The sequence below is a fragment of the Lactuca sativa genome, chromosome 1, assembly GCF_002870075.4.
Source record: "Lactuca sativa cultivar Salinas chromosome 1, Lsat_Salinas_v11, whole genome shotgun sequence".
In the NCBI taxonomy this organism is placed as follows: Eukaryota; Viridiplantae; Streptophyta; class Magnoliopsida; order Asterales; family Asteraceae; genus Lactuca; species Lactuca sativa.
Genome location: NC_056623.2, coordinates 52,305,028 through 52,317,916, shown reverse-complemented (window position 1 = coordinate 52,317,916; position 12,889 = coordinate 52,305,028). Strand labels below are relative to the sequence as shown.

General features: G+C 29.7%; 2 protein-coding genes across 2 annotated transcripts; both read right to left on the bottom strand.

The window, feature by feature from the left end:
• Nucleotides 1–3,650: 3,650 nt before the first annotated feature.
• On the bottom strand, nucleotides 3,651–6,914 carry LOC111917430 (EIN3-binding F-box protein 1). The gene is made up of 2 exons (XM_023913117.2): nucleotides 6,654–6,914; nucleotides 3,651–6,139 (listed from the first exon to the last, which is right to left on the bottom strand). The coding sequence occupies exons 1-2, from the start codon at nucleotides 6,667–6,669 to the stop codon at nucleotides 4,251–4,253; spliced, it is 1,905 nt and encodes a 634-aa protein (XP_023768885.1). The 5' UTR covers nucleotides 6,670–6,914; the 3' UTR covers nucleotides 3,651–4,250.
• A 3,691-nt stretch (nucleotides 6,915–10,605) lies between these two features.
• On the bottom strand, nucleotides 10,606–12,688 carry LOC111917431 (uncharacterized). The gene is made up of 5 exons (XM_023913120.2): nucleotides 12,605–12,688; nucleotides 12,346–12,482; nucleotides 11,054–11,425; nucleotides 10,910–10,976; nucleotides 10,606–10,838 (listed from the first exon to the last, which is right to left on the bottom strand). Exons 2-5 carry the CDS (start codon nucleotides 12,423–12,425, stop codon nucleotides 10,785–10,787), a joined length of 573 nt encoding a protein of 190 aa, XP_023768888.1. The 5' UTR covers nucleotides 12,426–12,482; nucleotides 12,605–12,688; the 3' UTR covers nucleotides 10,606–10,784.
• Between the last annotated feature and the right edge of the window lie 201 nt (nucleotides 12,689–12,889).

Below are 12,889 nucleotides of genomic sequence, written 5' to 3'. Positions count from 1 at the left end.
CGATCCTCGGCGGTCATAGGCGGGAAATATTTAAAAAATTAATTTTCAAATATTACATCAAAATTTTAAAAATTTAAATTTTTAAGCTTTCAAATTTTAAAATATTATACTAAAATTTAAAAAAATTCAAAATTTTAAAATTTAAAATTTTCAAATACTCATTTTTTTAGGAAATATTATTTTTTTAAATAGTTTTATTAATAATTTAGGGTCCCCGATTAATCGCCGATTAATCCCCGCCGAGTCTGATTAATCGTTTATCGTCAGTTGACTGCCGAGCTACCGCCGAGCGATTTTTACAACCTTGCTCTCTCTCTCTCTCTCTCTCTCTATATATATATATATATATATATATATATATATATATATATATATATATATATATACACACACACACACACACACAATATGTGTGAGACCCGTGTACTATACGCGTTGATTAAAAAATTAATTATATATAAAAATATGAATATTAAGTATTTTTTTAAAGAAAACATTAAATATCAAAGTGTAAAAATTAAATATTTTTAAAGTGAAATTTCAAAATATATACAAATAAAATGAGGAATAAATAGATACTTTAATTTATACTAATAAAATAAACTACATAAAAAGAATTATATTTTGGCCACGTAACTATTTTTTTAGTTTATCAATGAAAAGCAACAAAGTTTGATTATTTTTTATATGTAGACCATTTTTCCTAAAATGACAATGAACTTTGAAAGAAAAATGTTAATTTTAAATTATATATTGAATGAAATATATTAAAATTTAAAAATATAAGGAAACAGATTAGTGACACGTTAATTACTTTCTATAACCTAAAAATTAGAATAGTTAATTAAGAAAATAAAAAATTACCACAAAATGACAAGTGAAAATTATTTTTTAAGAAGTAACCACAAAATTACATGTGTCAAAATACATAAAAATACGACATATGAAAAAAAGATTTTCATTTATTAGTATACTAGGTGCGAAACCCGTGTACTACACGGGTTGATTAAAAAAATTATATATGAAGATATAAAAATTAAGTATTTTTTTTAAAAGAAAACATTTAATATTAAAGTGTAAACATTAGGTATTTTTTAAAATAAAATTTCAAAATATATACAAACAAAAAGATGAATAAATAAAAAATTCAATTTCTACTAATAAAACAAACTGCAAAAATTTAATTATATTTCGACCATATAACCCTTTTTTAGTTTGTCAATAAAAAGTAACTAAGTTTGATTATTTTTTCTATATAGACTATTTTGTCTAAAATGATAATAAACTTTGAAAGAAACGTGCCAATTTTGAATTATATATATTGAAGGAAACATATTAAAATTTGAAATATAAGGAAACAAATTAATGACACATTAATTACTTTCTATAACTAAAAATTAGATAGTTAATTAAGAAAATCAAAAACTATCACAAAATGACAAGTGGAAATTAATTTCTAAGAATTAACCACAAAATTACATGTGTCAAAATGCATGAAAATATGACATGTGGCAAAAAGATTTACATTTATTACTATATATACTAGGTGTAAGATTCATGTATTACATGGGTTAATTAAAAAAAATAAAATATAAAGGTCTAAATATTTAAGAACTTTAGATTTATAAGAAAATAAGAAAAACAATGAATTATTAAAATTGATTTTTTTAACTTTTAAATTAAATAAATAAACAAAATAAACTAATGAGCTTTAATTTGAGAATTTTGAAACAAGAAGTTAAGTTCATTAATAAAATTGATATTCATTTATTACTACATTTATTATATAATTATTACATTAAAGTATTGTGTGGAATATTAAAATAGAAAAACCCATAAATGACATGTGGAAAAGAAATTAATTCAAAATAACTATAAAATAATATTTGGTAAATTAAATGAGATCGTGACATGTGGCAAAAAAAACCCTTCATTTATTAGAGTATATTCATTTATTACTACATTTATTATAATTATTACATTAATGTATTATCATGTTTCTCTGTGAGCCATAATGACAATCATCGACTTGTTCCATCAATATGTGATTTATTAAATTTAGTTTATATATATATATATATATATATATATATATATATATATATATATATATATATAAATTACGGTTCTATTTTTATTTTTTGTTTTTAATATCTATATTATTAATTACTATTAATTTTAATTTTTTAGTTGTTCAATTAAATATTATTTTTATAAAATTTTATGGTTATACAATTTTTTTTATATAACAATATTTTATTTGAATCAATATAATTTAAACATTTATATAATGTTAGTTGTATTACATTAATAACTAAAGAACAGCTACTCAATTAAGAAGCATGAAAACTTGGCTTTACTTTAAAAACTAAATAATAGCTACTATAAAGATGTAAAAATAGAATACGTTAAAAGTACAATATATTTATAGAGTTTTCTCTCAACATCTAAGTTGTTGGATTTTTTGAAAAAAAAATTATATATATATATATATATATATATATATATATATATATATATATATATATATATATGGATATTTGAAGACTTTTAACTATGTTTATTACTCTTGAATGAGTGTTGGTGAATTCTAAAAAATTAATGGGTCTTAATGTTTGCTTTGTTGTCAGATTTATTAATGCTTAATTATTTTCTTGAGACAAAGTTGTTGTAATGGATTATTGACGGTATTAATCGGGGACCATAGATAATAATAAAATATTAAAATTAATCAAAGAAAAAAATATTTTAAGAAAAATAAGTACTTCAAAATTAGAAAATAAATGAATTTGTAATTCGAAATTTTGAAAATACGAAAATATGAACATTTTTATATAATATTTGAAATTTTGGAAATCTGAAAAATTTCAAGTAAAAAAAATTTAATTTTTTAAAATTATTTTGACTTTTTTTTTTACTTTTGTTTATCGATTAATCTAGTCAAAACTGATTAATCCCGTTATACCCAATTAATCCTTAATTTCGTCAAACACACAAATCTTAGTCGGTTGGAGAACGTTAAATGATTAATCCACGATTAATCTCGATTTCTTCAACCATGATTGAAAGGTATAAAAGTTATTATATTTTGAATACAAATGATATTGTCAGCCATATAGATTGAATTACTTACTTATTAATCATGTATAGATCGAATTACTTATTTATTCATCATGTCGTTTGCATTTATTTCAAAATTTTACTTTAAATAAATAAATAAAAACTTGATGTTTGCACTTAAATATTTAACTTATTTTTAATCAACGTGTTAAACTCATGTAATGCTTGCTTATGAACGTAAATAGCTATAAGAAGCTTTGTCGAAAATAAATGATAACATAGTCAATCTCAAAAATATTATAAATGCTTTGCTTATGAACGTAAATAGCATAAGAAGCTTTCTCGAAATGCTATGACATATTTCTCCAATTAAAATAATTGGCCTACTTGCTATGGGCCCAAATAGTGTCTAAACTAGACCAAATCAAGCTTCAAGAACCCATGTCTTTAAAAACATTAGACCTCTTAAAAAATGAAGATCAACACATATATACAGTGTGCACTTGTGTATATAATTGATGATGTATACATACAAATCTGTTGTCATGTATTTTTTTTTTTTTGTGGGTATGGTTTATAGAAACAAAAGATTAGACACATAAACACAAGTACTTATATTATAAGTTCCCATCACAAAAGGTTACAAACACATCAGTTTACAAACAAGTAAGAAGCCCAGAAAAACCAGGATTTGGTAAAAGAAAAAAACAACCCTCACCGGGGTTGTCACAATAGGCTCAATAACCACCCACCATGACCAAATCCCATAAAAACCACCAGGCCACCACCGCTTGAATCCCTGACAAACTGTAACCTTCAACAACCCATGACAGAAAACCAAGACTAGACACTAGACACTAGACACAAACAAACATATCATCACAAAACACCAATACATATATATTAACTGACACACACCAACGACGACTAGGACCCATTGCCAAATGTTGTCTCCAAGAACCAAAACCAAGCATCAGTATTCTCAAGAAAATTTGGCTGGAAAGAAGAATAGAAGACCTTATAAACAAGGCCAAAAATTCTTGAAAAACAGTTTTAATAAAACTGTAAAAAAAGAGATACCAGCCAAACCTCTTGGAAAAAAGAGAGCTTTGGAGTGATTCCAAGAAAATCACTTTGCAACAGACCTGTAAAAACCACCGACTCAACAACTAATAACTGATTTTACCGACTTAAACGAGAATATCACATTTCCATATTTGCCCTTCAAGAGCACCAACTGCAGCACTGGTGACCCCACGACATTGCATCATGTTCAAACCAATAAGTGATTCACCCAACTTTTTCAAGAAAGGTAAGCTCTTGTTTGAAACCTGGCATCCAGAAACCGAAAGAACCTGAAGATTCAAATGCTCAGCACATGCCAATGCTGCAATTGCAAAATCAGTGATTGCAGATTTTGAAACATCAAGTTCTCTAAGTAATGAGCAGTTCTGAGTAATTGTCACCACACTTGCATCAGTAATCAATCCACAACCATCAAGATTCAAGACTTCAAGGGTCCCACCATGGGCCATGGAGATCTCTGACACGATCTTGTCCGTTAGATTCACACACCCGCTAAGATCAACTTTCGTTAGACCGGATTCAGAGTTTTGAACGAGTGATGCAACTCCGGAATCAGTGATTCCAGAGAGCCCGGTCAGCACAATGTCTTGAAGCTGGGGGCAAATCCGTCCCAATAAAGCCAAGCTGAAGTTTCCAAATCCCGGGCAGTTACGGATGGTTAAAGATTTTAGAGAATTGCAAGGGGATAAAGCCGAATGGATTATCATCGGTGAATCTTTAATCCCAAAACATTTTGTCAAAGAAAGATTCTTTAATGCACCCGAATTCACAACAAATCCAAAGATTCCGATCTGTGTGATGATGTGGCATTCTTCTAGAAGAACAGTCTCGAGTGATTGTGAGGCTTTAGCAAATGATACAAGCCCGTTGTCTGATAAACCTGATTTCCGAATGGAAACAAGTTTCAAATTCGGGCAGCCCCTGCCCAATGCTTCAACCCCAAGATCGGTCACACCAGTACAGTTAACAATCACAAGTGACCTCAGCTTTTGTAATCCTTGACCGCTGCCCATGACCCAAAACCCCTTTTCGGTTACGTTATGAAGGTCAACTAGAGTTAACTCGGTCAACGACATACCATAGTGTCCAATAACTGCAAGACATGTGTCACTAACATTTAAAGCATGGAGTCTCACTTTCATCAAAGAAGAACTTGATGATGATACCAAGCTTACAACCCCTTGATCTCCGATTTGAGAACAGTTTTTTAATGAAATCGCCTTTAAATTTGGGCATTTTTGACCAATTGCTTGAAGGCCTTCGTTCGTGATGTTTGAGCAAGATTCGATTGAAAGTGATGTAAGATTAGGGCAGTTGTTTGCAATCGCGATTAAAGATTTGTTGGAAATGTTAGGGCATTGAGAAAGTTGAAGCTTTTCAAGATTGTGACACTCGTTAGCAATTTCAACAATCCCTTCATCACTAATGGAGGAGAGATTCAATAGGGTAAGAGATCTAAGAGAAGTGCACCCATGAGCAATAGCTTTAAGCCCAACATTTGTCACTTTACTAGCATTGTTTCCAAGAATAGAAAGATCACCAAGACCTCCATGACCACTTGATCCAACACTGATAGCTGCAAGTCTGATATCTGTTGCTTTCTTTCCTTTTAAACACCTTGTGAGGCACCCGTTGTTAATTTCAAGATCTTCATGTTTCTTGTTAGAAATGGACGACACTGTTTCTTTGACTTCATCCCTGCGGATGGTGCTTAGAAGCATGAGCCAACGTTTTGAGACAAAAGCACATGAACTTTTTTCTTGGCTACCAGATACACGTCTGAAGATCTCAAAGAGGCATTCATCAGGAAGGGCATCAATGGTGGTTTGCTGCTTTTTGATGAAGGTTTGTTCAGAGAACACAAAAGGGGCACTGACTCTTGACCTCTTGCGAGGGGGGAAGTACACATCGACATGGTGACCAAGGGACAAGAAGAGATTTGACTCTTCTGAAGCATGGTATTTTGGCATACCATGGTAAAGAACGTCTTCACCTGAAAGATATAAGTTCAGAAAAAATTAATATAAAGTTATTCAAGAAAGAAACAAAAGCTAAGTATAGATCCAAAACATAAATCAGCATAACTAACATCAAAGAGTAAGAGAAAGTTTCCGAGATAGTCAGGCATGTCCTTGTGCACATAGTTTTTCTACTCTTGATTTAACGCAATTCAAGGAGAGATTATCAATCAGTTCCAAAATCAGAGATATAATCATAAATCATTTTAATAGTAGGGCTGATAAGTCGATTTACCATATGATCATGTGATTCTTATGCAAGTTTATGTAAGAACTACAACTACCAAGTATCAACAGGAAGTTTCAACAACAAATAAATGAATAATTGGTGGATTTTAAGATGAGATCTTCCAAATACAGTAAAGTAAAGTAAGAATCTCGAGAACCCCTAATAAAATAACTAAATAACGAAAATTGAACAGAAAATAAGCAAACTAACTAGGGGAAACAGCATAGAATCGAATTTAGCGAGCGATTAAAGACCCTTACCAAAGAATTTCTGCATGAGTACAGTTGAAGAAGACCTAAAAGTAATCCGAGACTTGAAAGCCCAAAAAACCCTCGATCGAGAGCAAAAAAGAGCAGATCCACCAACAGGAAGAGAATTGAGAGATGTGTAAGCGATGAATGCATCAAAATCTTGGAGAAATCATATGAGGAAACAGAAACCCAGATATGATTTTAGGGCAAAAAAAAGGGTAATGGAGAAAAGAAACGTATGATGGCATCATTGATTGACTGAATTGATTTATACAAACGAGGAAAGAGAGAGAAAGAGATGCAATGAATCCACCCAAATGCTTTGTGTTCAATGTTTCTTCCTACTCCATTCATTTCCCTATCACGTACCCCACCGCCCCAACCCCCTACCTCCACCCCCCAAGTTGTTGTAAATAAATTACTAAAAAACAATTTAATTGATATTTCCTATAACTTTTTTTATTTTAGTAATAAATAATTTCAAAACATTATAAGCGAATTAAATGGATATTTGGTACAATTAATGACAGTTTGACTCTGATAAATAACTCGATGTATTTATAAAAAATATTAAATAAAATTATTTTTTGTAAACAATAATTAAAATGTTGTTTGTTAATCTATTGACTACAAAACACATATGCAAAATAAACAATTGTTTTGTTTTTTTTTAATCCTACAGCATAAATGATATTAAACCACATTAATCATGGATGATGCTAAATAAAGAACCCATATGTACATACACATTAAGCACATTCAGAAATGATGATAGTTAAAGATGGTGGCATTGGTAGCAGAGATATTGGTGGTGATAATGGTGGTGGTAGTGGATGTGATGGATGAGGTAACGATGGAAGTGCCGAAGGGCTGGTCAAAATGTTGGTGTCATGACGGCATAGATGGTGTTAACAAAAAAATCATTCAAAAACAAAACTTGACAATAAATGGTTGTTTTTTTTCCTAAAGTTAGAATATAGAAATGATGATAGTTAAAGATGGTGGTCTTGGTAGCGGAGGTAGTGGTGGTGGTGGATGTGATGGATGAGGTAATGGTAGAAGTGCCGAAGGGGCGGTCAAAGTTTTGGTGTGATGACGGTATAGATGGTGTAAGCAAAAAAAAATCATTGAAAAACAAAAATTGACAATAAATTGTTGTTTTTTTCCTAAAGTTAGAATATTGAATTCTCCCCTACCCGCACCTACACACAAAAAATAAAGAGAGAGAAAAAGATATACTTTTTATAATTTCTAAAAGACAAACAATATTAAAAATGAGCTTTTAAAATTAAATAAACTCCAACTAAGTCTATATCATACAAATAAAGACAATTTAACTTTATTAGGATTATGCTTTTGATAAATATACATAATATAATACTTACGAATTATTATTACATTGAATTAGGATTTGTGAGAAATAAGAAATAAATTATTAGTGAGAAATATAAGAATAATATCTATAACAATAAATGGAAAAGAAAAAATCAATGATCGAGATTACATGGATAGTTAGTTGGTTACAAATGATTATATAACGGTTACTTCCCTACAAATTACGAGTACCGGTTAGTCTAGTCGTTGATTAACTTGTTATTGTGATCAAAATGGGTTCTATTAATCCACAAAGCATAGTTAGTCTAGTCGTTATCGTGTCGAGTCGTAATTGCTAAAGGACATGACTGTGAGGGGGGTCGTGGCAGGTTAGATACACAAGAGATAGGGGGTTAACGACGCCTCCCTAAAGAAATACTCATGTGAAAAACATTCTCAATATACTTACATACTTTACAAATTATAGAAATATGTAACCCATATTAGAAATGTATTACATTTATTTATTAAGTAGGATAATTATTTGTAACTGACATATTATATTTTCTATAATAATTTTTTATGTATATGATATTTTTGTGTTGTGAGTCATTAAATGTGATTTTACTTGAACATTAATTAATTTAGAAATAATATATGTTTTATAAAATCTGTCAAAAATCATGAGATTCAAAATCTACTCTAATAAATAAATATCAATTTTGTCATATGTCAATCTCTTATAAGTTTTGACACTTGTCAGTTTTTAGTATTTTTTAAATTAATAGTATTCATATGTCAATTTCTAGGTTTTTTTTTTAATTTTTAAAATTAAAAAGTCACATAATACATATAGTTATATAAGTAAAATATTAAATGTAATAAATATGATCATAAATTGCAATAAGTATGTTTTTTCATTCCTTATTTTAAAATTTAATTTTAAAAAAATACTTAATATTTATATTTTGATATTTAAATTTTTATTTAACTCATTTATACATGGGTCTCACATCTAGTATCTACTATAATAAATAAAGATTTTTTATCACATGTCACATTCTTATTCATTGTGTCACATGTAATTTTATGGTTATTTTAAATTAAATTTTATTCCACATGTCGTTTTATGGTTTTTTTATTTTATTAAATTTCACATATTATTTAAATCTAATAATAAATACATATCATTTTTATTAATAGACTTTCTTTCTAAATGACTAAATTAAAGTTTCATTAATTTCTTTTATTTATTTATCTAAATTATTTGTTAAATTTAAAAGAGAAAAAAAACACTTTAATTTTTATAATTCAATATTTTTTTTATTTTTCTTATAAATTCAAACTTCTCAAATATTTTTAACTTTATATTTAAATTTTCTTTTAAAAAAACTCTACATGGGTCTTACGCCTAATTTGACAATAATTTATAAAAATGTCAGCTTAACTAGAGTTGCAATAGATTAAGAAGTGTTCTATAAGTTGGGTTGGTTGGATCTATGATCATATCCTTGTAATTTCTTCGATCTAATCTTTTTATTTTGTCCGGCTCTTTGTCAACTTAACAAATTTCTGCTTTTCAAATTTCTTTTATTAGGAGGTTACTTTTAGTTTTAGAAATGTTAAAAAAAAAACTTTGTTTAAGTACCTATTCCAATCGGTAATAGCAACCCCACATAAGAAAAATGATATGTCGTCTTCATGATCATCAATGACATCATTAAGTTAGATTGGATGAGGAAATGACAACTAAAATTGATTATATACATTTGTGATGAACTGATGACGTGTCCATACTTTTATATGCAAGTAGCTCTAACCTTGTTTAAGCAAACTCCTAAAGACACTTAAAAACCGACACTAATGGGTTTATGGGGCTATTTAAAATTCAAAGTGCATTGCTAGAGTTTAACACCTTATTCTGGAAATAGCAACTTTTAAATACTTTAATATCAGCAAATAGCAATATATATGTCATCCAAATGGATATAAATATTACTACTTGTGATTATACAATAAAAGCATATGTCATTGTACAATCACATCTATAAGCTATATCCAATAGATATTGTAACTTCCCCTAAAAGTGATGTCCCAGTATGCCTAATTTACACCCTAACACGTCAAATAAGATTAGAAATGAGTGGTTATGTTTTGTACAAGTTTTAAGATTGTGTACGTGTGCGTTATGAGTATTGGACATGGAAACGTACATATATCGTTTCTAGTGTGAACAAAAATACTATATAAATATAAAAGTACAATATAAAAAAGGTACTATATAAATATTACATTTGTATGTATATTTTAGAATCTAATTTAAAATTTTTTGACTGTTTCTAGTTATAATCAATTTTAATAATCATGGTGCGTTGAATGACTTATGACTACATGTGTGAAAACAATCACAAATTGCAAATTGAGAAAAATTTATATATAGTCTTGAAACGAGGGCGGCTTGTCAATCGTATTCAATTTCAATCAACCACCATTATATCAAACAAAAAAGTACATCATATTTTTTTAAAGAAAAAAAAATAAATACCCTTTTAAAGTTTTAAAGCACGTTACTTTATGCATCTCAAGTATCAACCAGTCTTCAATAAATGAATAACGTGTCCATAGTTTCCATCACAAAACCACCAACTCAAAATAAATGCCCGAATTATTTTCAAGCCAAATCCATTTAACAAATTTCCAACCAAAATAATGACAATAATTTTGTGCAAAGCCAGAGTTATTTTCTTAGAATCTAAATAGTAAATAATCATGTCATATGTAGCAGTTTTACCAGAAAATAGCGATCCATTATCATTATCATTATCATCAGTCATACAACCCCTCTTCTTCCCATACATCCACAAGAAAATTCACCATTTCCTGCCACATTTTGGAGTCAAAACTACAATAAATATCAACCAAATTTTGTAAGGAAAATATATACGACTTACAGGTAAAGGAATCGCCTTTGGAAAAGGCTTGTTTGTCCCAAGCAGATTATCATATGTTGCATTCCAACTACATAATAATTACAATTACTCAAATATATATATATTTATATACGTTATATAAAGTTTATAAAAATATTATCTAACCTTATGGCAGGTTCTTTACCCTTCTTTTTGCGTTGTTGACCAGAAGAACCCTTGTCTCCAATCCATTGTTGCCTTGTCTGATTCCAGAGAAGGAGACCACGGTTTCTGAATTCCGGAGGATTGGTTCCGGAGGTGGAATTGGAATTGGAATTGGAATGGGAATGGGAATGGGAATCGAGGTTAGGGTTTGACATGGAGAGTGATGATTGTGACTGGGCAGCACTGTTGTCCATTTCATATGTGCTGCTGCTCCAAAAGTCTTGTGCCAGGTTGGGTTTATTTATATTTCTGGTTTTGTCTTTTTTCAGATTTCCAGGTGGCTGTTTTTTATCATTGCTCATAAATGGGACCTTAGGACATCCAAGACAACCTCTGTTCTGTTGCAAATAAGGTTTACAACCATAAATATCATTAGCTCAAACAACCAAAACCAAAACATTAACAGAAACAGAAACAAAATGTTCTTAGGCTTTTCTTATTATTTCATATAGTGGTAATCTTATACAGATCCTACTGTACAACATGAAAACTTACATGGAATAGAGATATGAGTTTACCCTTCCAGTTTGCCATCACCCAACTCATAAGAACACAAGTTTCAGAAACCAAACAAAAACAACTTTTTCCTAAGAGTCTATGCAATTGAAAGAATGAAAGACACTTCATAAACATGCTTTCTTGCATAATTTCTGATCCAAAACAAAACAATTACGTGTAGGGATCACAAATTAATCTCTCACCACAACAAGTAAAGCATGAAGGAAAACCGAATCTCCCCAAAATCACATTTTGCTTGTTTAATTGATTGCTTACACAAAAAGCAAACCATCAGATTCCAAAAACAATCAAAAAGTCAGGCTTAATCCAACTAAATGACTAAAGCTGTTTGGTTAGTAAATTAACCAAGAAAGGTGGAGAATATAACAAAGGAACATCTTCTTCTTTCGAACTAGCCTTAGATAATTACTTTGAAAGAACCAAACATTAGCAGTCCACCATTTTCCAATCAAAATAATGTTTCCAAACACCAGATTCTAACGTAGAACCCTAATATTACACAGATGTTTATACATAATCTCCTTGCCCCATCTTAATTAACAGTTCATGCACTCTAGCAGCGCCTCTTCTCCATTTAAATCAAATTTGTTTCTTCAAATTATTATTTTGTAACGTATTCATAGAAATCACATATATACGCTAAGAAATATACGAGGAAGATAATGTCATCACGATTATTTCTGAACATACAGTTGAATCCGTAAAAAAAAAAGGCGAGAGAGAAAGAGACTGACCCCATGAATGCGAAAACTTGGAAGATCAGATTGCTGATTGATCTGAAAGTTCGCATGTAAAGATTACAAACACAGAGCATCAAAGAAACGCAATCTATCGCTGAACAATAAATCGAGTAAGGAGTGAGCAGTATAACCTGAAAAAATCACCACACACATAAATCCAAAACCTCAATCGGATAATTCTTCACTGGTTATCGGGATTTTTGGATTCATTTGGCGAAATTAGAAACCGAATCGAGATAAAGGGATTTCAGACCTCTCGAAGAACATGGCAACTATTGGTTTCGATGTTTATCTCAGCTGCTGTACAACTATCCGGTTTTCGCAAATTAAAAATCGGTTATTTACGTAAATCATCCTTGAACTACATGCTGATATTCAGCTTTTCCCCCTCTTGTATTTTTTTAGACATAATTGTACGATTGGTCTATGTGTGTTACCAGATTTAACACACACAGGGACAACTATGAAAAACGTAACGTGCTTGGTCCCAATGGTTTTCAAAAATTGCACTTCTATTCCTTTTGGTAAACGTTGCCTT

Bases quoted from the DNA above. Each gene is read 5' to 3' on its own strand.
- LOC111917431 (XM_023913120.2), bottom strand. From the start codon at position 12,425: ATGCTCTGTGTTTGTAATCTTTACATGCGAACTTTCAGATCAATCAGC. The intron at 10,977-11,053 runs GTTAGATAATAT...ATTATTATGTAG, and splicing joins GGTAAAGAACCTGCCATAAG to TTGGAATGCAACATATGATA. The intron at 10,839-10,909 runs GTAAGTCGTATA...AAAATGTGGCAG, and splicing joins CAAAGGCGATTCCTTTACCT to GAAATGGTGAATTTTCTTGT.